A 25,481-nucleotide genomic window follows, 5' to 3' on the forward strand; every position below is an offset into this window, starting at 1 on the left:
ATGAAAATCATAAAGCCCTAAACAAGTGCACGCTGTAATTCACAAATCTGATTTGGAAGGCTTCAAGTTCAAGAGCCAGCCAAGTGTTTGATGAAAGAATTGAGTTTGAATTCCCTTTTCCAACCAGGCTTAGTTCCCAGATGAAACCAAATCATCCTGGGTGCCTAGCACAGCTCAATCCAAAGGTTCATTTCTCCTCTGTATTTAGGATTTCCTCTTTCTGTATGTGAAGGTGGGGCATCTTGTGATTCCTGCTCAAGGGTCCTCAATCCCTCCTCTCGCTGGTTGCCCTAGTGTTTAAAATGTTTCAGACCTTGAGGAGGGAAGAGGGGCAATTTTCCTAACCTTGCCTGTTTGCTGTGCTGTTCTGCTTTCCCCGGAGCCCTCTCTGGGCTCTCATCACCTCTCATTTTCTGTAAGCCAGGCAGATCATACCCTAAATGATCTCAATGCCCAATCAGACGCGGATGCTCTGAAAAGAAGGCGAGGAAGCAAAATGCCCCATTGTTTTATTTCATAATTTAGCACGGCCCTCCCCAGGGGAACTGTGTTGTTTTTAACCAGCAACAGCTGCCCAGAAGTATTGATGTTACACCATCCAAATAGCTGGTTTGGCAACAAAGCTGCAAGCAGGGGACATGCCTCCAGGCTGGTTCCAGGTGGTGCCTTCCCGCCTGAAGGCACCTGGGATTTGTCCTGTTCAGAACTTGGACAAAGACATGGCCACCCGCCGCCCCCCCACCCACCGCCGCCCAGCCATAACCCGTGTTGGAATCAGGGACCCTCCTGTTCAGACAGCTGCTTGCATCTGACATGGGCTGGATAGGAAGGAATATCTGTCCAGGTAAGAAAAGCTGCTTGCTTGAAACGTCTGGAGCTCTGTTCAATTAAAACTGCAGGCCTGTGAATACTGTAGGCTGATCATGACCACTGTCTGGGCTTCGGGCTTGATTTCAGAATTCTACTGAGATTTGCAGGAAAAGCATTCTCCTTCAGTGTCTCTGCCGCTGCTCCCCTGCAGTGGCTGTCTTCCTCGGCACCCTCAGGGACCCTCACTGGGCTATTTATCCTCCCAGAGTCTGGAGTGACTGGTGTGTTCCTTTGCTGGGGAAACATGCTGTAAATTTACTCGAAATCCAAAGTGTGCTCTGAACTCCCAAGAGAACGAGTGTGGGTTCTAATTTAAGCAGGTGCCAAGGTCCAGGGGTCTGGAGGCCAGAAAATGAGGTTTGCGAGCCTGAGCAAGGGCAGGCAGGGCTCCAGCAAGTCCACATCACCCTGACCCACAGGCCTCCTTGCCACCAGAAAGAGGAAGATAAACACTTGGAATATATGCAAATTGCTGTTTCTTTAGATAGAGAAGAAGGGGGGTTTCTTGCATCCGTTTCTGAATCTGGGGGAGAAGGAGAGAGGGTGAGGATCGGAGCGGGTGCCCGCAGCTGCCATGCACCAAGCGCAGGGCCAACCATGCAGCGGGACTGTTGTTGGGGCACCTGGCCGGGAGGGTTAGGGTTAGGGTTAGGAGGAGGGCAGGAGGGGTCAGGAGACTGTGCGGACCCCGGCGAGTCCGCCCTGCCGAGACCATTGACTGAGGTTCCAAAAGTTCTTCTCAGGTTTACCACCCAGATACCTATGTTTATGACTTCATTGCAATCAAGATGATGATGCCAACTTCATACCAACACAGGGAACATCAAAGCCAGTGGGTTGTCCACCTCGAGGGAAGGTTCCGTGCAGCCTGCAGAACAAACCTGCGGGTATCCGACCCACCAGCTGGGCTCCTCACGCAGCATGAAAGCCTGTCCCTGTTCTCCCAGAGCCACCTGGACGGATGTGTAAATACTGGGGAAACATAATGGTTTTAATTTCACACCTCACAGTGCACAGCTGAACGCTCAAACAAGAGTCGGGTGGAGCATGGCGGACGAGCAGGGAGGGCGTGGGGCACCCCGGCGGTCCGGGTCCAGGGTCGCCAGGGCACAGAGCGAAGGAACGGGCTAAGGCCACAGGACGTGTTGCGGTGTTTTGGCTGCTGCCATGAGTCTCTTCCCGCGCTCCGGCGGGAGGCAGCGTCCTACTTCTTCCTGGATTTCTGCTTTGTGGTGTCATAAGCGCGGACGATTTCCTCCTGAGTCACGGCTCCGTGCTCCTCCTGGGAGAAGGCGTACCCATCTGCAAGAGGAGCACAGGGGCCGGTGAGGAGGGGCGTCCAGAGCAGCTGCATATGGGGGGAGAGACTGCGGCTCTATAGCCTTGGATGGAGGTCCAGGGACCTGTGACCCCTGTGAAGGGATGGGTGCTGACACGAGTGGTCAGGGCTCAGAGGGGTGGCCTCTCGTTTAGCGCGGCCTGTGAGGCATCATCTGTGGGTCACTGGGCCATGGCTGCACTTTCCCACCACCCATCAAGGGGAAAGGCAAGTCGTCCTGTGCGGGATACATCCCAATGCACCCCGAGCCGCAGGCCAGTTGGCAATTCATGCAGCCGTAAACACACTAACAGGAAAGGCTGGCAGAGCGCACATGGTGCTGGGGCCTGCCTGGCTGATGTCACACGGATCCGGACCGGCAATAAATTATAGTGAATGTGTGTTCGTGTAAATAAAGAAAAAGATTACTAGATAAAGTTGAGGAGTTTAATGATTGGCCCAGTGGCTACATAAAGACTAGATTTTACAACCAGTATCAATACTGATTTTTTTTTTTTTTTTGGCCACAAAGCTTGTGAGATTTTAGTTCCTCACCCAGAGATTGAACCTGGGCCCTTGGCATTGACAGCCTGGAGTTCCTAACCACTGGATCCCCAGGGAGTTCCCAGTTCCAATGATGACGACAGCAGACAATTATTAAATGCTCTGTGTCTAGGGCGCTGTTGTATGTATTATGCTAAGCACACATGGCTTGTTTCCTTCTCCCAACAGCCCTAGGAGACAGATGAGAGTTCTTCCCATGTCGCAGGTGGGGAAACTGAGGCACAGGTGATGTCATTTTTCCCAAGGTGGCATAGCTGGGAGCCAAGCCCAGGCAGGGCCCACACTCCCGTGCAGCTCTGTCCTGTGTTCCTGGGACGGAGTTTGCATTCCCAGCCCGAGGCAGGACAGTCCCTCCTAACCAGCCCTTCCCACTGGAGGGACATTTGCAAGACTCCCTCTCTGTTCACCGACCCTCCTGGGTCAGAGGTCCGGAAACACCCCACAGCCAGATAAGACCTTCTGAGCAAAAGACAACCCAGGCCACAGCCTGCCTCCCATCCACACATGTTTATGACTTGTTACTGGTGCTGTTATCTCATCACATCCTTTAAAGGAGAACAAGAAATCAGGAGTTGTGCCTGTGTATCATCCTGGATTTCTTTTGTTTGAATTTTTATTTTATATTGAAGTATAGTTGATTCACAGCATTGTGTTTTGGGTGGACAGCACAGTGACTTAGTTATACATGTGTTCAGTTCAGTTCAATTGCTCAGTCGTGTCCGACTCTCTGCGATCCCATGGACTGCAGCACGCCAGGCCTCCCTGTCCATCACCAACTCCTGGAGTTTACTCAAACTCATGTCCATTGAGTTGGTGATGCCATCCAACCATCTCATCCTCTGTCAACCCCTTCGTCTCCTGCCTTCAATCTTTCCCAGCATCAGGGTCTTTTCCAATGAGTCAGCTCTTTGCATCAGGTGGCCAAAGTATTGGAGTTTCAGCTTCAACATCAGTCCTTCCAATGAACACTCAGGACTGATCTCCTTTAGGATGGACTGGTTGGATCTCCTTGCAGTCCAAGGGGCTCTAAAGAGTCTTCTCCCAGTTAAAAAGCATCAATTCTTCAGTTCTCAGCTTTCTTTATAGTCCAACTCTCACATCCATACATGACTACTGGAAAAACCATAGCCTTGACTAGATGGACCTTTGTTGGCAAAGTAATGTCTCTGCTTTTTAATATACATGTGTATCTATTCTTTAAGCTATTTTCCCATTTAGGTTATTAGGGAGTATTGAGCAGAGTCCCCTGTGCTATACAGTAAGGTCTCTTGTTTGTCTGTTGTATACACAGTCGTGTGTACATGTCAGTCCCAGGCTCCTGTCCTATCCCTCCCCCCCACCCCCATGCCATGAGTTCGTTTTCTGTGATTCTGTTTCTGTTTTGTAAACAAGTTCTTTGTAGCCTTTTTTAGATTCTGCATGTAAGTGACATCCTATGATATTTGTCTTTCTCTGCCTGAACCACATCATTTAGTATGTAAGTGCTCCTCCCACACCTGGGGAAGCAGGCAGCTGCGGGGCTCTCCATCCTAAGCTGGCTGTTCCCCCGCCCCACCTTTACAGGGGATCTGGAGCCCAGGGCCGAGGCCCCAAGTGAGAAGGGCTGGCCAGTCCTTGCTTGGCCACAGAACTGGTGCCCTTTAAGGTTTCGGTCTCCTGGGTTTAACTTTCTGTAAAATAAATGGCCTGTACTGGATGAGGCCTTCACCTAGAGTCTTCCGTGTGGGTGCCAGGACGGGCCCTCGGCTGGCAGTGCCCAGACCACAGAGCCCTCTCCTGCAGGCAGAACTGCTTCTACCCTTGGCATCCCCAGCGGAGGCCTCCACTCCAGGCCAGGGACCAAGGAGCCTGACTTGACAATCAGCCCAGACGAAACAATTGCTAACTGTATTTTAATGTGTCTTCTTTGGGGGTGGATGGGCTGGAGTGAAGTGACTCGTTGAGACATACAAGTAAACATTGCCTGGGAATGTCCTGTAGGGAAGAGGACCTTAGAGTCTGGAGTGGTCTACTCCCTGTTCCCAGGGAAGGGCCACAGCTTTGTCTTTTATTTCTTGTTTTCTGTTCAGACCCGCCTGTGCCTGGGGAAATCAGCTGCAGTGCCCTCCTGGGCTCCTGATCGACTCACAGGCACAGGGCTGTCAGGTGGGGTAGCTCGGCCCCTTGGGGGTGGGAGGGTTTCCAGGGAAGCTTCTGGTCCGACAGCAAAGCTATTCTCCTGGAGGCCTCTCCATCGGCTCCCCGGGGGGGCATCCACCAGGAGGTTCTCAGCCTCAGCTGAGGCTAAGTGGACTTGCAAGAAAGAAAGGATGGTGGTCCTGGGGACAAGGGTGCTCTGTGATTCAGATAAACATTTTCCTCCTGGAAGCCAGGCCTTGGAGGGGTTAGACCAGAACCACTGGGACAGTAATCGCCCAACCAGCCTCCGCCTGCCCAGCCTGACAAAGATTCCCCATCACTTACAGCTCCTGCCAGATGGACAGGTAACTGCCATCTGCATTCAAACGGGGAATGGGGGAGCCCTGGCTCTTAGCATTTCCCACCATCATTCATCCCCAGGAAGTCCTGAGAGCCAGGAAGGAATGCTGGGGGCCTGGAGAACACACTTGACGGCTGGCGCATCCACTTCCCTGACGCTCAGCCGCGGCCGGGACCCGAGGACGGTGTTCGGGTAGGTGGGAGGGCAGACGCACTGCTTAGCTGTTTTGTCTTCTTCTGGTAGAACATTTGGGGAAGTCCATAAAATTGGGTCATTTTTTTCATTATTTTGGAATAAAACGTCCCTTAAGTAGCATTCCTTCGACGCTGAGCTCTGATAACATCTTAGGGAAAGTAGCTGTTTCCTGTGTGGAAGAGTCCTCAGAGCAGTAGAATGTGGGAAGACCAGGGGGACGGTAAGGAGATCAGCCCAGCCAGGGGACACTGAGCTCAGGCTGTGGACACCGTGTACGTGCGGTCCCTGGGAGCAAGTGCTCCGTGACCTGGGCTCCTGGTTTCCTGGGAACACTGAGGCCAGAGGCTGCTCCCAATGCCTTCTCTGGGGGTGGGTGACAAGAACACCCTGCTGTCCATCTGGGTCTTACTACTAGTTGCTGACTGTCTTTAAGACATGGTGTGATTTTAGCAGCTTGCTTACTATGTTTTGTACTTGCTCATTAGAATTTTTTGTGTGTGTGTGTCCTTCAAAATATGGAGAGTTCGGAAAACAATTCTTAGTTGTTTTAAGAGCCTTTCCGGTTGTTGCCAGACCCTTCTTGCATGGGTCCTCGTATGGTCTTTGCTCTCCTGTCTGTTCTTTCTCTGGTCGGAGGCTCCACAGCACAAGCCCCGTGTTTATGGAGCCAGCGCTCCAGTTCCTCGTGGGCTGTGCACCGACCCTCATGTGGCCTCACAGACTGTGTAAGAGGGACATCATTCCATTTTTTCTCCTCAGGTGAGAAAACAGACATTCAAAGGAATATGTAAGTGGCTCAAACTTACTCAATTATTGGCAGAAAAGTAATACCAAGCATTTATCAGACTCCTTACTGTTAGGCTCTGTTCCAGGCACTCTGTATGTACAACCTCAGAGAATCATCCCAGTAACCCAGTTATGTTCTCATGTCTTCTCTGGTTTATAGGTGTAGAAACAGAGGCGTTAACTCACCTGAGATCACAGAGGGGCAGAGATGGGATAGGACTGCAGGCAGCCCGGCTCCAAGGTGCAACCCTGAACCTGGGAGCCCACCACCCTGCCTCCTCCAGACTCACCCTCTCGAGGATCAGAAGCCCTGGCTGGGCTCTGGAGCCCCGGGCGGTGCTGGATCAGTTATTACGCTGACCTGAGGCTCAGCCAGGTGTCCTGAGGCAGGTAAGCCCAACACCTCCCTGAGCTCCATTCCCCCTGACTCTCATGTCTCCCACTCCCCTGGCCTCTGGCACATCCCCGTGGACCGCACTTGGCAGAAACCAGGCCAAGCCTCCACTTGCGCAGCCAGGGGAGGCAGGGCCTAGTGATTGTCATTGCTTAGTTTGCCAAGAGCATGGGGTCATCCTTGGGGGGAACCAGGCAAAGGCAACATCACTTCCATCCTAGAAAGAATCTGACTGGGAGGCTGACGCAAGGATCTTAACCACATCTGAGTTTTAAGTTTATGGACCATGTCATTCAGACGCTTGACTGGGTCCTGGGGAATTACCTGCTGTCTGGCTGTCCCTGCCTAGGGCCAGGTACACCAATTCCACTTCCCCATGTGGGGCTCCAGCCTGGCCATGGTCTCCTCCCATCCCCCCTGTCCCAGGGGGCTACTCACGTGGCATGGACTGCTGGAGGGAACTGCCCCGGAAGAGGGTGGGCGGCGTCTTCCTGCTCAGCCTCTTTAGCAGCCGGTCTCGCTCGTTCATCCTGGGGGCACAGTGCACATGGTTAGTCTCCAGCCCCAAGGATACCTCCTGGAGGTGCTTGGAGGGCAACTTCAGGTCGTAAGATGAAACAGACCAGGAAGAAGCTGCCCCATCCAGAAGAACACCCCATCTCACCAGCTGCCCGTCTGTTCATACAGATGCTACCTGCTGCTGTTAGACCCCTTGAACTGGGTCCTCTGAAAGCCACCCTGTGTCCAGCTAACCCTGTGCAGGATGCCTTGGAGCCCCACCCGCCTCACACCTGAGGGGCCCAGAGCTGTGGTTCTGGTGAATGAAAACCCTCCATCCCCACCAGGCCTGGAGCCTCCCCAGGTACCCTGGGGACCCAGCAGGAAATGGTTTCTTTCTGCAGAACCTGATGCTTCTTTAGAACCACGGTGAACATCAAGGTGTATTTTCTTTGAAAATACAAGGAATAGGAGTTCTTCCTGCCTCTCCAGACATGATCCTCTCCAAGGCCGCCACTGCTATTGGGAGACAGAGGTCCCCCACCGAGGACGGCTGGGCTTTATGCCTACAGACCAAGGGAGGGGTACTTGGGGTGGTACAGTGCCCTGACTTCCTCCTGTTGGGGAGATGTCACCGGGCTTTCCCCAAGAGGCCACGGTGTACAGAGCTGCCCACACCGTCTGTGACAGCTGGACTGGGCCCCTCCGGACTGCATCTGTGGGAGCCCCAACCCTTCAGGATGCCAGGATGGGGCTGGATTAGGACAGGGGGCTTTTAAAGAGCTGATTAAGTTCAAATGGGTTCCCTGGTGGCTTAGACGGTAGAGAAACCATCTGTAATACAGGAGATCTGGGTTCCCTCCCTGGGTTGGGAAGATCTCCAGGAGAAGAGACTAGCTACCCACTCTAGTATTCTTGCCTGGGGAATCCCATGGACAGAAGGGCCTGGCGGCCAACAGTCCACGGGGTTGCAAAGAGTTGGACTTGACTGAGCAACTAGTGTTAAGTTCACATGGAGTCGTTGGGGCGACCCTAATCCAATCTGACGGGGTCCTTATGAGGAGTGGCGATTAAGACACACACACGCAGAGGGATGACCCAGTGAGGCCACGGAGAGGAGACTGCCTTCACCTACAAGCAGAGGAGGCCACCTCTGGAGGAACCAGCCCTGTAGACACCTTGCTCTGGGACTTCCGACCTCCAGAACCATAAGAAAACACTGCTGTTGTTTAAGCCATCTGCTGAGTGGTACTTTCTATGGCAACGCACACAGCCCCCTCCCCGACCCTCAATTTGCTCTGCCCCACTTTCCACGATGGAAGTTGTAGGAGAAGCCGAGGTTGCCTGTGGTCCAGGCCTGAGCCCAGGGCCCACTTCATGCTCCCCCAAGGGCCTGTGCGGGGAGAGCAGGGCCCAGCTCCTCTCCATAGACCTACGAGCTGAAGTTCACTGTGCACCAAGACTGCAGTGTCTGATCATCTTGGTTGGAAGGACGAGCCTCAGCCTGCCCACCTCGGGAAGACAGCCGATGAGAACACGCGCTTCTCTCCCCGCTCACACTGCTTCTCCCTGCCCTCTCGTCTTTCCTTCCAGGGAAATGAACTGCCCTGGGCCCTCTGAATCACCACCCTGAGCCACAGGGCTGAGCAGATGCACCATCCACAGCTCTCAGACTCTCCGGGCATCACCAGGCACTGCCGTCTCATGCAGGTGTGCTGATCAAGGTGCTTGGTTATTCGTCAGCTTGACTTACTTTCACACACACACTCAGACACAGTCTCCACTTACACTCTTGTACCAAGTCCTACAAGTGTTGGAAAAGCTCAAGACAGAAAGGGGTATAAGAATAATATATACCACTTCCAGCATTCTGCTATCTATATATGGTTTGAAAGTCACCTACTCACGAAGACTTAGGAAGAAAGATGAAGAAAACACAATCAAATATTTACTTTGGTTAATTCTGCTTAATAAGAATAAAAAAAAGGAGTACAGATTACTCAGGAAAGAATAATTTAGGTCTAAAAAAGAGAACTCTTGACAAAATATTACAAACCAAATTCAGCAGTATAATTAAAGGATTATATAACCTTACCAAGGGCTTTCCTTGTGGCTCAGTCAGTAAATAATCTGCCTGCAATGCAGGAGACCCAGGTTCAATCCCTGGGTCAAGAAGATCCCCTGGAGAAGGACATGGCAACCCACTCCAGTATTCTTGCCTGGGAAATTCCATGGACAGAGGAGCCTGGCAGGGTCTCAAGAGTTGGACACAATTCAGTGACTAAACTACCACCAACCTCACCAAATGGGATTTATCCCCGAATGCAAAGGGGGTACAACATACAAAAATCAGTCAATATAATACACCACACTGACAGAATGAAAGAACAGTATCAAGGATCACCTAAATTAACACAGAAAAATCATTTGACAAAGTCCAATGCCCTTTCATAATAAAAATACTCAGCAAACTAAGACAAGAAGGGAAATTCCTCAACAGAGCATTTATGAAAAACCCACAATTGACATCATACTCTGTGGTGAAACACATCTCTCTTATGATCAGGAACAAGACAAAGCTGTGTGGTTTTACCACTTCTATTCAACAAATTTACTGGACGTTCTAACCAAAGCAGTTAGGTAAGATTCCAACAACATTTTTGTTTTAATAGAAATGGAAAAACTTATCCTAAGATTCATATGGAATTACAAGGGACCCCAAGTAGTCAAAATGATCTTGAAAGCAGAACAACAGAATTATTGGACTCATACTTCCTCATTTCAAGATTTACTATAAAACCATAAGTGAAAGTGAGTCCCTCAGTCGTGTCCGACTCTTTGCGACCCCATGGATTATACAGTCCATGGAATTCTCCAGGCTAGAACACTGGAGTGGGTAGCCATTCCCTTCTCCAGGGAATCTTCCAAACCCAGGGAATGAACCCAGGTGGATTCCATTCCACATTGCAGGTGGATTCTTTACCAGCTGAACCACAAGGGAAGTCTAAGAATACTGGAGTGGGTAGCCTATCCCTTCTCCAGTGGATCTTCCTGACCCAGGAATTGAACTGTGGTCTCCTGCATTGCAGGCAGATTTTTTACCAACTGAACTACCAGGAAGTCCTGAAATTTATAGACATATAAATCAGTGTAGTGTAGTTAAGAGCCTAGTAGTAAACTTGTACATCTATGGTTGGCTGACTTTTGGCCAAGGTACCAAGACCATTCATGAGGAGAAAAAAGTCTCTTCAGCAAATGGGTCTGGAGTAACTGAGGTTGAGCTCTTACCTGCAATCACATGCAAAAAGTATCTCAAAATGGGTCAAAGACCTAAATGTAAGAGCTGTGGTTGTTGTTCAGTCACCTGGTCATGTCTGACTCTTTGCGACCCCATGGACTGCAGCACACCAGGCCTCCCTGTCACTGTAAGAGCTAAAACTATATAAATCTTTATATGGATAAAAATAAAAAGATTTTTATACATCTATATGCTGCTGCTAAGTCGCTCCAGTCATGTCCGACTCTGTGCAACCCCATAGACGGCAGCCCACCAGGCTCCCCCGTCCCTGGGATTCTCCAGGCAAGAACACTGGAGTGGGTTGCCATTTCCGTCTCCAATGCATGAAAGTGAAAAGTGAAAGTGAAGTAGCTCAGTTGTGTCCAACTCTTAGTGACCCCATGGACTACAGCCTATCAGGCTTCTCCATCCATGGGATTTTCCAGGCAAAAGTACTGGAGTGGGGTGCCATTGCCTTCTCCAATATATCTATATAGAACTATATAAATATTTATGACCTTAGATATGGCAGTTTCTTACCTATGATATCCAAAGCATAGGCAACAACAACAAAAATAGATAAACTGGATTTCATCAAAATTAAAAGCTTTTCTGAATCAAAAGACATTATTAAGAATGTGAACAATCCAATAAAAGAATAGGTCTTCTATATGTCTAAAAACTAGACATTTCTTCAGACAGATGGCTGAAAGATATGAAAAGATGGTCAACATCGTTATCAGGGAAATGCAAATCAAAACCACAAGGAGATTTCACTTTGCAATGGTCAGAATGGCTATCATCAAAAAATGTACAAACAATAAATGTTGGAGACTGTGTAGAGAAAAGGGAACCCTTCTGCCCTGTCAGTGGGAATATAAATTGGTACAATATACATGGGTACAAGCATTAAAGAGACCACTATGGGGGTTCCTCACAAAACTAAATATAGAATGACCATGTGATCCTCAAATTCCACTGCTAGGCATATATCCAAAGAAAAACATAATTCAAAATGATATATGCACTCTAGTGTTCACTGTAGCAATATTTATAATAAGCAGGACATGGAAGCAACCTAAGTGTCCATAGACAGAGGACGGATAAAGAAGAGGTGGTACATACATATATACTGGAATCAGTAATTCAGTTGCTCAGTTGTGTCCGACTCTTTGTGACCCCATGGACTGTGCACACCAGACCTCACTGTCCATCACCAACTCCGGGAGTTTACTCAAACTCAAGTCCATTGAGTCAGTGATGCCATCCAATCATCTCATCCTTTCTTGTCCCCTTCTCCTCCTGCCTTCAATCTTTCCCAGAATCAAGGTCTTTTCCAATGAGTCAGTTCTTCACATCAGGTGGCCAAAGTATTGGAGCTTCAGCATCAGTCCTTCCAATGAATATTCAGGATTGATTTCCTTTACGATGGCTGGTTGGATCTCCTTGCAGTCCAAGGGACTCTTAAGAGTCTTCTCCAACACCACAGTTTAAAAGCATCAGTTCTTAGGCACTCAGCTTTCTTTATAGTCCAACTCTCACACCCATACATGACTACTGGAAAAACGATAGCTTTGACTAGAAGGACCTTTGTTGGCAAAGTAATGACTCTCGTTTTTAATATGCTGTCTAGGTTGGTCATAACTTTTCTTCCAAGGATCAAGTGTCTTTTAATTTCATGGCTGCAGTCACCATCTGCAGTGATTTTGGAGCCCCCCCAAAATTAACTCTGTCACTGTTTCCATTGTTTCCCCATCTATTTGCCATGAAGTGATGGGACCGGATGTCATGATCTTAGTTTTCTGAATGTTGAGCTTTAAGCCAAGTTTTTCACTCTCCTCTTTCACTTTCATCAAGAGGCTCTTTAGTTTTTCTTTGATTTCTGCAATAAAGGTGGTGTCATCTGTGTATCTGAGGTTATTGATATTTCTCTTGGCAATCTTGATTCCAGCTTATGCTTTATCCAGCCTGGCATTTCTCATGATGAAGTCTGCATATAAGTTAAATAGGCAGGGTGACAATATACAGCCTTGATGTGCTCCTTTCCTGATTTGGACCCAGTCTGTTGTTCCATGTCCAGTTCTAACTGTTGCTTCTTGACCTGCATACAGATTTCTCAGGAGGCAGGTCAGGTGGTCTGGTATTCCCATCTCTTTCAGAATTTTCCACAGTTTGTTGTGATTCACACAATCAAAGGCTTTGGCATAGTCAATAAAGTAGAATTAGATCTTTTTCTGGAACTCTCTCGCTTTTTTGATGATACAACGGATGCTGGCAATTTGATCTCTAGTTCCTCTGCCTTTTCTAAATCCAGCTTGAACATCTGGAAGTTCACAATTCACGTACTGTTGAACCCTGGCTTGGAGAATTTTGAGCATTACTTTGCTAGTATGTGAGATGAGTGCAATTGTGGGGTAGTTTGAGCATTCTTTGGCATTGCCTTTCTTTGGGATTGGAATGAAAACTGAACTTTTCCAGTCCTGCGGCCACTGCTGAGTTTTCCAAATTTGCTGGCACATTGACTGCAGCATTTTCACAGTATCATCTTTTAGGATTTGAAAATGCTCAACTGGAATTCGATCACCTCTACTAGCTTTGTTCTTAGTGATGCTTCCTAAGACCCACTTGACTTCACATTCCAGGATGTCTGGCTCTAGGTGAGTGATCATCACCATCGTGATTATCTGGATCATGAAGATCTTTTTTGTACAGTTCTTCTGTGTATTCTTGCCATCTCTTCTTAATATCCTCTGCTTCTGTTAGGTCCATACCATTTCTCTCCTTTATTGTGCCCATTTTTGCATGAAATGTTCCCTTGGTATCTCTAATTTTCTTGAAGAGATCTCTAGTCTTTCCCATTCTGTTGTTTTCCTCTATTTCTTTGCATTGATCACTGAGGAAGGCTTTCTTATCTCTCCTTGCTATTCTTTGGAACTCTGCATTCAAGTGGGTATCTTTCCTTTTCTCCTTTGCCTTTCACTTCTCTTCTTTTCTCAGCTATTTTTAAGGCCTCCTCAGACAACGATTTTGCCTTTTTGCATTTCTTTCTCTTGGGATGGTCTTGATCGCTACCTTCTATACAATGTCATGAACCTCTGTCCATAGTTCTTCAGGTGCTCTATCAGATCTAATTCCTTGAACCTATTTGTCTCATCCACTGTATAATTGTAAGGGATTTGATTTAAGTCATACCTGAATGGTCTAGTGGTTTTCCCTACTTTCTTCAATTTCAGTCTGAATTTGGCAATGAGTTCATGATCTGAGCCACAGTCAGCTCCTGATCTTGTTTTTGCTGACTATATAGAGCTTCTCCATCTTTGGCTGCAAAGAATATAGCCAATCTGATTTCAGTATTGACCACTGGTGATGTCCATGTGTAGAGTCTTCTCTTCTGTTGTTGGAAGAGGGTGTTTGCTATGACAAGAGCATTCTCTAGTCAAAACTCTATTAGCCTTTGCCCTGCTTCATTCTGTACTCCAAGGCCAAATATGCCTGTTACTCCAGGTATTTCTTGACTTCCTACTTTTGCATTCCAGTCCCCTATAATGAAAAGGACATCTTTTTTGAGTGTTAATTCTAGAAGGTCTTGTAGGTCTTCATAGAACCGTTCAACTTCAGCTTCTTTAGCATTACTGGTCGGGGCATAGACTTGGATTACTGTGATACTGAATGGTTTGCCTTGGAAACTAACAGAGATCATTCTGTCGTTTTTGAGATTGCATCCAAGTACTGCATTTCAGACTCTTGTTGACTATGATGGCTACTCCATTTCTTCTAAGGGATTCTTGCCCACAGTAGTAGATATAATGGTCATCTGAGTTAAATTCACCCATTCCAGTCCATTTTAGTTTGCTGATTCCTAAAATGTCATTGTTCACTCTTGCCATCTGCTATTTGATCACTTCCAATTTGCCTTGATTCATGGACCTAACATTCCAGGTTCCTATGCAATATTGCTCTTTGCAGCATCAGACTTTGCTTCTATCACCAGTCACATCCACAACTGGGTGTTGTTTTTGCTTTGTCTCCATCTCTTCATTCTTTCTGGAGTTATTTCTCCAATGATCTCCAGAAGCATATTGGGCACCTACCGACCTGGGGAGTTCATCTTTCAGTGTCATAACTTATTGCCTTTTCATACTGTCCATGGGGTTCTCAAGGCAAGAATACTGAAGTGGTTTATCATTTCCCTCGGCAGTAGACCACGTTTTGTCAGACCTCTCCACCATGACCCATCCGTCTTGGGTGGCCCTACACAGCATAGCTCATGGTTTCATTGAGTTAGACAAGGCTGTGTCCATGTGATCAGATTGGTTAGTTTTCTGTGATTGTGGTTTTCAGTCTGTCTGCTCTGTGATGGAGAAGGATAAGAGACTTATGGAAGCTTCCTAAAGGGAGAGACTGACTGAGGGGGAAAACTGGGTCTTGTTCTGATGGGTGGGGCCATCTTTAATCCAATTTTCTGTTGATGGGTGGAGCTCTATTCCCTCCCTGTTGTTTGACCTGAGGCCAAATTATGGTGGAGGTAATGATAATGGCAGTTTAGTTCAGTTCAGTCGCTCAGTTGTGTTCGACTCTTTGTGACCCCATGAATTGCAGCACGCCAGGCCTCCCTGTCCATCATCAACTCCCGGAGTTCACTCAAACTCATGTCCATCAAGTAGGTGATGCCATCCAGCCATCTCATCCTCTGTCATCCCCTTCTCCTGCCCCCAGTCTCTCTCAGCATCAGAGTCTTTTCCAATGAGTCAACTCTTCACATGAGGTGGCCAAAGTATTGGAGTTTCAGCTTTAGCATCAGTCCTTCCAAAGGAAACCCAGGACTGATCTTTAGAATGGACTGGTTGGATCTCCTTGCAGTCCAAGGGACTCTCAAGAGTCTTCTCCAACACCACAGTTCAAAAGCATCAATTCTTCGGTGCTCAGCTTTCTTCACAGTCCAACTCTCACATCCATACATGACCACTGGAAAACCCATAGCCTTGACTAGACGGACCTTTGTTGGCAAAGTAATGTCTCTGCTTTTGAATATGCTATCTAGGTTGGTCATAACTTTCCTTCCAAGGAGTAAGCGTCTTTTAATTTCATGGCTGCAATCACCATCTGCAGTGATTTTGGAGCCCTCCAAAAAATAAAGTCCAAAACAATGCCATTAGCAGCAAAATGGACAGACATGGAGATGAGCACGTCAACTGAGGTAAGTTAGACAAAGACAAATATCATATCACTTAGAAGGGGAAACTAATAAAAATGATACAAATGAGCTTTGTTACAAAGCAGCCTCACAGATCTCAAAATTATACTTAAGACTAACAAAGGGGAAACTTGGGGGAAAGTGATAAATTAGGAGACTTGCATTAACATGTACACACTATTATATATCAAATAGATAACTAACAAGGACTCACTGTATAGCACAAAGCACTCAGTGTTCTGTAATAATACACATATAAAGTATGTATATAAATATATATATATATATATAACTGAATCACATTGCTGTTCACATGAAACTGATACAACATTGTAAGTCAAGTCTACTCAAATTGAAATCTTTTTAAGAAAGTGAAAGCACAACCACAGAATGAAAGTATTTACAAATCGAGTATCTGGTAAGGGCCTAGTACCCAGAATGTCCCAACCCCACAGCAAAAAGACAGACAAACCAAGCCAAAAACGGGCAAAGGATTTGGATACATTATCCGAAGAAGAAACACCATGGTCGATGAGTGCATGAGAAGATACTCAACATCACTAGTCATTAGGGAAATGAAAATCAGAACCACAAAGAAATAGCACCCAGCATCTCCTAGGACAGCTATTAGAAAAACAAGAACAGATAATGACAAGTCTTGGAGAGGATGTGGAGAGATTAGAACATTAGCACGTTACTGGTGTATTCAAGAAAATCAGAGATACCAAAGGAACATTTCATTCAAAGATGAGCTCGATAAAGGACAGAAATGGTATGGACCTAACAGAAGCAGACGATATTAAGAAGAGATGGCAAGAATACACAGAAGAACTGTACAAAAAAGATCTTCACGACCCAGATAATCACGATGGTGTGATCACTGACCTAGAGCCAGACATCCTGGAATGTGAAGTCAAGTGGGCCTTAAAAAGCATCACTACGAACAAAGCTAGTGGAGGTGATGGAATTCCAGTTGAGCTATTCCAAATACTGAAAGATGATGCTGTGAAAGTGCTGCACTCAATATGCCAGCACATTTGGAAAACTCAGCAGTGGCCACAGGACTGGAAAAAGTCCGTTTTCATTCCAATCCCAAAGAAAGGCAATGCCAAAGACTGCTCAAACTACTGCACAATTGCACTCATCTCACATGCTCGTAAAGTAATGCTCAAAATTCTCCAAGCCAGGCTTCAGCAATATGTGAACCGTGAACTTCCAGATGTTCAAGCTGGTTTTAGAAAAGGCAGAGGAACCAGAGATCAAATTGCCAACATCTGCTGGATCATGGAAAAAGCAAGAGAGTTCCAGAAAAACATCTATTTCTGCTTTATTGACTATGCCAAAGCCTTTGACTGTTTGGATCACAATAAACTGTGGAAAATTCTGAAAAAGATGGGAATACCAGACCACCTGATCTGCCTCTTGAGAAATTTGTATGCAGGTCAGGAAGCAACAGTTAGAACTGGACACGGGACAACAGACTGGTTCCAAATAGGAAAAGGAGTACGTTAAGGCTGTATATTGTCACCCTGCTTATTTAACTTATATGCAGAGTACATCATGAGAAACGCTGGACTGGAAGAAACACAAGCTGGAATCAAGATTGCCGGGAGAAATATCAATAACCTCAGATATGCAGATGACACCACCCTTATGGCAGAAAGTGAAGAGGAACTCAAAAGCCTCTTGATGAAAGTGAAAGTGGAGAGTGAAAAAGTTGGCTTCAAGCTCAACATTCAGAAAATGAAGATCATGGCATCTGGTCCCACCACTTCATGGGAAATAGATGGGGAAACAGTGGAAACAGTGTCAGATTTTATTTTTCTGGGCTCCAAGGTCACTGCAGATGGTGACTGCAGCCATGAAATTAAAAGACGCTTACTCCTTGGAAGGAAAGTTATGACCAACCTAGATAGCATATTCAAAAGCAAAGTTATGACCAACCTAGATAGCATATTCAAAAGCAGAGACATTACTTTGCCATCAAAGGTCCATCTAGTCAAGGCTATGGTTTTTCCGGTGGTCATGTATGGATGTGAGAGTTGGACTGTGAAGAAGGCTGAGCGCTGAAGAATTGATGCTTTTGAACTGTGGTGTTGGAGAAGACTCTTGAGAGTCCCTTGGACTGCAAGGAGATCCAACCAGTCCATTCTGAAGGAGATCAGCCCTGGGATTTCTTTGGAAGGAATGATGCTAAAGCTGAAACTCCAATACTTTGGCCACCTCATGCGAAGAGTTGACTCATTGGAAAAGACTCTGATGCTGGGAGGGATTGGGGGCAGGAGGAGAAGGGGACGACAGAGGATGAGATGGCTGGATGGCATCACTGACTCGATGGACGTGAGTCTGAGTGAACTCCGGGAGTTGGTGATGGACAGGGAGGCCTGGCGTGCTGCAATTCATGGGGTTGCAAAAAGTCGGACACGACTGAGCGACTGATCTGATCTGGTGGGCCTGTAAAATGGTGCCGCCATGGTTCTTCAGAAACTTCAGTGTGGAACTGCTATCTCACCTAGCAGTTCCACTCCTAGGTTAGATAACAGCCAAAAGAACCAAAAATGGACTCAGACCCTTGTACACCAATGTCTGCAGCAGCATTATTCATAATAAGAGTCCAGATAGATATCTATCAATTGCTGTGTGGATAAACCACGTGTGGTCTAGCCGTACAGTAGAATATTATTCAGCCACAAAAAGAAACGAAGTACTGACACAGGCACAACATGGAAGAACCTTGAACACCTTATGGTGAGTGAAAGGCGCCAACCCAGCAGGCCACGTCTCGTCTGGTTTCATTTATACGAAGTGTCTGGAACAGGCAACTACAGAGAGACAGGAAAGTGGGCGGGGACTGCATCGGGGAGTTGTGGGGAGGGGAGGGCAGCAGGGAGGGTCTGCTCAAAGCATCTGAGGTTTCCATTTGGGGAGATGAAAATGTTCTGGAACTAAACAGGGGTGATGGATGCACAGCAGGTGAATGTACTAAATGCCACCGAACTGTACACTCAGAATGGTAACTCTTATATACAGAGTAAACAAGGTCTTATATTGAACTATATTCAGTATCCTCTGATAAACCATAACGGAAAAGAACATGAAAAAATACATACGTATAACTGACTCATTTTGCTGTACAGCAGAAATTAATACAACATTGTAAATGGCACCCCACTCCAGTACTCTTGCCTGGAAAATCCCATGGACGGAGGAGCCTGGTAGGCTGCAGTCCATGGGGTCACTAAGAGTCGGACACGACTGAGTGACTTCACTTTCACTTTTCACTTTCCTGCATTGGAGAAGGAAATGGCAACCCACTCCAGTGTTCTTGCCTGGAGAATCCCAGGGACGGGGGAACCTGGTGGGCTGCCGTCTATGGAGTTGCACAGAGTCGGACATGACTGAAGTGACTTAGCAGCAACAAACCAACTCTACTTCAATAACATTAAAAAAAAAAAACTAAAAGGACAGGGACTGGCTTCTGAATGGAGCAAAATTCCTTCTCCTCACCTGAAGGGTTGGTAAAGATGTCCTCTTTATGGTTTATCTTCCCTACCGGAGTTGGGAGCGGGAATGGAGTCGAGTGCTTGTTTGACCTTTGTCCATTGCAGCTTAGGCAGAGATACTGCCTGAGCTCTATCCTGGCTGTGGAAGGTGCAGGTAAACATCAATGATGGTGGTGAAAGCCTGTCTCACGCAGCCCCTCAGGCAAACTGCTGCGAAGCCGGCACATCCTGGGGGAGGTGGTTGGTGCGCGCCAGTCTCAAAGAGCAGCAGCAGGATGGAGCAGAGAGCTGGCAAGTGTTATTCGGGGGATAATAAACCTATTCCCATGTGTCTGCCGGGAAGCTGCTCCTGCTAGAACCACACACGCATCACCGGTACAGAGCAGAGCATGGAGAGTACAGCAAGAACCACGAGTCTGCTTTAGATTGTGTCAAAAGTTGACACTTTCCAACTGTGAGGCTGGAGAAGCAAGGAGATCAAACCAGTCAATCCTAAAGGAAATCAACCCTGAATATTCATTGGAAGGAATGATGCTGAAGCTGAAGCTCCGATACTTTGGTCACCTGATGCAAAGAGCCAACTCACTGGAAAAGACCCTGATGCTGGGAAAGATTGAAGGCAGGAGGAGAAGAGGATGACAGAGGATGAGATGGTTGGATGGCATCACTGATTCAATGGACATGAGTTTGAACAAGCTCCAGGAGTTAGTGATGGACAGGGAAGCCTGGCATGCTGCAGTCCGTGGGGTCGCAAAGAGTTGAACACAACCGAGCAACTGAACAACAACAGAAGTTACAGCTGGTAGGAATCACAGCTGACACCACAAAGCAGCCAAAAAAACAGGTATTTTTAGAAACTTATTTTTAAATGACTGCTGGACTGTCTTCAAAACATAAATCTGATGGGTTCCTCAAGATAAAAGCTAATCCAAAGTCCCTTTACCTTCAGGTAGGGCCAAGCATCTATCCAGCTAGCTGACTGTTGAAATTCGAACTGACTTTTAAAGATCCCCAGGGAACGAAACTTCATGGCCTCAACTGGTAACTTATTTGGCTCATTATAATCTCAACATTAGGAAATGAGAAATTTTGCTTGGGGCTGGTGCACTGGGACGACCCAGAGGGATGGTATGGGGAGGGAGGAGAGAGGAGGGTTCAGGATGGGGAACACATGTATACCTGTGGCGGATTCATTTCGATATTTGGCAAAACTAATACAATATTGTAAAGTTTAAAAATAAAATAAAATTTAAAAAAAAAAAAGAAAAAGAAATTTTGGGCTCAATCATATTCCAGACTTACCCAGGCCTTTGTAGGATTAAAAAGTAAAAACTCTACCAAAACAACAACAACGAAAAAAACCCTCACCATAGCTAAATACACATATGTAATGAGGGAAAATAGCAAGAATAAAACAAAACAGTATTTCCAGCTCAAGATTCCAGTAAGACAGGCGTTCTACGCTGGAGGTATGAGCCCTTCATAAACTCTATGGTGGTGGTGATGCTTCAGTTGCTCAGTCGTGTCCGACTCTTTGTGACAACCATGAACTGTAGCCCACCAGGCTCCTCTGTCCATGAAATTCTCCAGGCAAGAATACTGGAATGGGTTGCCATTTCCTTCTCCAGGGCATCTTCTTGACCCAGGGATCGAACCCAGGTCTTCTGCATTGGCAGGTGGATTCCTTACCCACTGAGCCACCAGAGAAGCCCTCATAAACTCTATTAGATGGTGGTAAATTATTCTCTTCCTTGGTTGCCTTTGAGGCACTGGGGTAGGGGCCATATCAGACAGGCTCTCCTGGCCCCTTATCCTACAGGAACCACAGAGAGCAGGCAGGAGGAGGCCTTGTGAGCAGAGACTCAGGAACACCAACGTAGCTCTGCGTGTTCCCCTGGAGGGCTCGTCCTCAGGCAGGGACCAGGTCCTCTGTCTTCTCTGCATTTTCACAGTGCGCACCCTGGCTGAGAACAGGGGACAGTTACACACACACCCACACTTGTGCTTGGCATTACCCTGTGTGTCTGCCCCGTGTCTCCATCACTGGACCCTGCGTCCTGAGGCTCTGCGTCTATCCACACCGCCCACCGCTGACCTCAGGACAGTGGGTGTCCCAACGCTAGCTGTGAAAATTCCTCTTAATTAAATTCTTCTTTTAAAATGACAGACTAGAGAGCCTTCCCGGGGGGCTCAGTGGTAAAGAATCCGCCTGGCAGTGCAGGAGACACGGGTTCGATCCCTGGTCTGGGAAGATCCCACATGCCACGGGACAGCTAAGTCCGGGCACCACAACTACTGAGCCTGTGCTCTAGAGCCCCGGAGCTACTGAGTCCACGTGGCACAATTACTGCAGCCCTGGCAGTAGGGGCTGCGCTCCACAAGAGAAGCCACCACAGTAAGAAGCCTGAGTGCCACAACTAGAGAGCGGCCCGTGCAGCAGTCAAGACCCAGCATGCACAAATACATAAAAAATTCAAAGAAATGACAGAATACGGACATCATCCCACTTCTGAGAAGAGGAAAGCCCCCTCTAGATCCGCGACAACACTCTGTGCGAGAATTAAAAGTTCCGTGGCCTTTACACAGACAGGACACTGTGTTTTGTCAAGACAAGAATTCAGACGCAAGCAACAGCTGGAGGACAGTCTGGCTGAGGACAGGATAGAGTTCAAGGTTAACTAACTTAATACAAATTCCATTCCCCAAATAAAAAGATTCCTCTCATCCTCCCAGGTCTCAAGTCTCCTCGGACCATCAAAACTGGGGAGTGGAGGGAAGAAAGGCTTGTCTCAGCAGGGTCTGTTTTCTTCTCTTCTGCACAAGGCTTTGGACGGTGCGGGTAAGGGGCACATTCTGGGTGTCAGAAGACACCTCAGCCTTCTATAGTGTGGATGGGTGATTTCTTTTCAAAAAGAAGAGTGTGACCAAGGAGTGGTAGTACCAAATTGTGTGGTGAACTTGACAGGGGAAACAGTGGATATGAAACCTCAAAAAAAAAAGTGGGTTATGACAGAGAACAGACTGCGGACACAGTGGGAGAGGGCGGGGCAAGTAGCACTGAAACATACATGTCACATGTGCAAAATAGCTGGCGGGAAGCTGCTGCATCACACGGGGGCCTCAGCTCGGCTCTGTAATGACCTAGAGGGGTGGGAGGGAAGTTTAAGTGGAGGGTACATATATATACTATGGCTGATTCATGTCGTTGTACAGCAGCAACCAACACATGGTCAAGCAATTATTCTCCAATTAAAAGTAAATTTTAAAAACTGTTATACAATACCTCCTTGAAGTCAAACAAGACAAGTGAGGTCTGTCTGTTGACAACCAGCCTGGCTCAGGACACAGTAGGTGTGTGTGAGGTGATGGTGGTGATGGATAGGGCTGCCTGGGAAACTTTTAACAAAAGGAGGGGCAGGAAATATTGAAAAGATCCCACAGCAAAGATAGAGACATGTAAATCCTCTTCCACCATGCCTGCTCATGGGGTGGGAATCTAAGTAAACCAGTGAGGAAAGCCAAAAAGAGGTAGAAACGGGCAACCAGCAACTACACTGTCCTTTACCTGAAACAGCAAGTTAGGTAAAATTGGCAAAAATGCTTCTCCTGAAAATCAGTATTATCACATTCTGTCTACTTTTAAAACATTTAAAAGGCTGTTAAAAACAAAATTCCCAGAGAAACTTCTGCCTCCAAGAGGATGGAATAGGTGCATTTTCTCTATTCTTCCTGTAAAGTACAACTGACAACCCTGGACATCACATGTCAAACAAATACATGAAGACACTGAAAAGGTGGAGAGAAGGTGGAAGACCAGCTGGGAACCTTGGGGCACGAGAAACCTGAGTCTCCTTTTGGCTTGTAGATTCCAGACTTAGAGTGGAAGAGCCTGGCAACCCAGAAATGCCCAGAGGTGCAGCCAGAAACACCCAGAAAGAAAGCCCTCTTGTCTTCTGTCAAAGAGGCAGGAAGGCTGCAGCCTCACAAGACAGAACGCTCTTACACTGTAACCACTCTAATCACACACCATGGAAGAAGCTGTGACTCTGCTCTCATCTGTGTCGGCAAAGACCAAGCGAGGCCTGGACTCCACCCTCAAGAGGCTGTGACAAGGTGTCCTAAAACCCTACTGTGTACGTGGTGGAGGAGGCAAGGTAGGGACCTGGGGTTTTCATCCCTGCCAGCACCTGGCCCCCTGTGGTGTCAGCGGAGATGTTGGGAGATGCACAGGGGAGAATGGACTTATGTGCTTCCTCTCCTCACTGGGGGGCAGTATCAGAAAAGGCCTAATGGAAAATCAGGACTTTCATCCTTACCCAGTAGTGATGAGGACATACCTACCTCTGACCCCTCCCCACCTGCCCTGCAGCGTCACTGGAGACCCCGCGGAGAGCAGGAACTGTCACCTGCTCTCTGCTGGCATCAACACAGACCAAGCTGGGGTCTGGGAAAACCTCTGCCTGGCTGAGAGGAACCTGCCATAAATCCAGAGTCACATAACACAACACCCAAATGTCCAGGTTTTATTTGAAAGGTTCTATACTGAGAACCAGGAAGGTCTGAAATTGAATGTAAAGAGATGAACATATACCAATATCAAGATGACAGAGACGGTGGAATAACCTGGCTAAGATTTTAAAGCAGCCATGATAAAAATGCTTCAGTGAGCAACTATGAACATGCTAAAAGCAAACGGAAAAAAAAAGAAAGCCTCAGCAAAGATATAGAAGATAGAAGAAGAACCAACTGGAAATTTTAGAAGCTCAAAAACACAATCACTGAAATAAAAAGCATGGTGGATGGGCTGCCTTGATGCCAGGGCAGAGGGGATGGAAGAAACAACCCGTAAACTGGAAGACAAGGCAGTAAGCAATGATCTGAGTTCAGTAACAGAGACAAACAGTCTGAAGGAAAAATTAGCAGAGCCTTGGGGACCTGCAGGAAGATAACTGACAACATAACCGTTCATGTCTTTAGAGTTCTAGAAGGAGAGGTGACCAAGGATGGGGCTCAAAAAGCATTCCAAGAAATAAAGGCTGAAAACTCCCCAAATTTGGTGAGAGACATCATCCTAGAGATTCAAGAAGCTCCATGAATCTTAACTGGGATAAACCCAAAGAAAGCCAGGCCGAAACATATTATAATTAAACTTCTGGAAATTAAAGACAAGATCTTAAAAAGCAGCCAAAGAGAAATGACACTCTACCTATAGTGGAAAACCAATTAAAATGACAAAGGATTTCTCATCAGAAATGATTGAGGCCAGACACGGCATAATATTTTTCAAGTGCTGAAAGAAAAGAACTGTCAACTCCGCGAAAATACCTTTCAGAAATGAGGAAGAAATTGGAACATTCTTAGATGGAAAGAAAACTAAGAGAATCTGTCACCACCAAAACTGCCCTATGAGAATTGCTAAAGGAAGTTCTAAAAACAAGAAGGGAATAATAAAAGAAGGAATTTCAGCACATCAGGGGAGAACATGGTAAGCAAATAAATGGGTAAAACAATGAGTCTTCTCTTTCCTCCTGAATTCTCCAAATTACGTCTGACAAGTTAAAGCAAAAATTGCATACTGTCTGATGTGGTTCTGAATGTATGTAGAGAAAATATTTAAGAATATTATAAATATGGGTAGGTAAAGAGATAAAAGGAGGCAAGATTTCTATACTTCATTCAGACTGGTAAAATGACAACCAGACTGAGATTAGTTTTGTTTATATAATATAATGCATAGAACAACCGGTAGAAAGAAACTATACTGTAGAGACATTAAAAAACACAACAGATAAATAAAAATGGAATACTAGAAAATGTTCACATAACACATGAGAAGAAAAAACAGAAAAATGAAAAATAGAACAAATAGAAAACAAAGGATACAGTGGTAAATGAAGCCCAAACATATTAATAATACATAAAATATAAATGCTTTAAATATGCCAATTAAAAGACAAGGGTTGCAGAATGGATCACAAAACCGGACCCAGTGATATGACATGCTGTTTACAAGAAACTCACACTTTAAATATATTGCTATAGAAAGACAGAAAATAAAAGGATGGAAAAAATACATCACAAGAATATTAACCAAAGGAAAGTAGGAGTAACTATATTAACATAAGATAAAGCAGATTTGAGAACAAAGAAAAAGTACCAGACAGTGAAAGACATTATGTAATGACAAAAAGGTCAGTGTACCCAAAACACACAGCGATCCTAAATGAATGTCTGTGCACCAGGCAACAGAGATGGAAAGTGTGTGAAGCCCAAACTAACACATTGAAAAGAAAAATAGACAGATTCACAATTACAGTTGAATCTGTCAATATGCTTCTCCCAACATTTGATGGTACAGACAAAATAAGCAAGGAAAAATCACATAATCGTATCAGTTGATGCA

At 46.5% G+C, this 25,481-nt stretch overlaps 1 protein-coding gene across 1 annotated transcript in view; it reads right to left on the minus strand.

Annotated features, from left to right (window-relative positions):
• Positions 1-495: 495 nt before the first annotated feature.
• LOC129624506 (phospholipid-transporting ATPase IB) overlaps positions 496-25,481 on the minus strand; it is a 410,556-nt gene continuing 385,570 nt past the window's right edge. The window contains exons 36-37 of the mRNA XM_055542522.1: positions 7,045-7,136; positions 496-2,172 (exon numbers count right to left, since the gene is read on the minus strand). Coding sequence (XP_055398497.1) covers positions 2,075-2,172; positions 7,045-7,136 — 190 coding nt within the window. The 3' untranslated portion in view covers positions 496-2,074. The remainder of the gene's footprint in view (positions 2,173-7,044; positions 7,137-25,481) is intronic.

The sequence above is a fragment of the Bubalus kerabau genome, chromosome 12 (assembly GCF_029407905.1).
Source record: "Bubalus kerabau isolate K-KA32 ecotype Philippines breed swamp buffalo chromosome 12, PCC_UOA_SB_1v2, whole genome shotgun sequence".
Taxonomy (NCBI): Eukaryota; Metazoa; Chordata; class Mammalia; order Artiodactyla; family Bovidae; genus Bubalus; species Bubalus kerabau.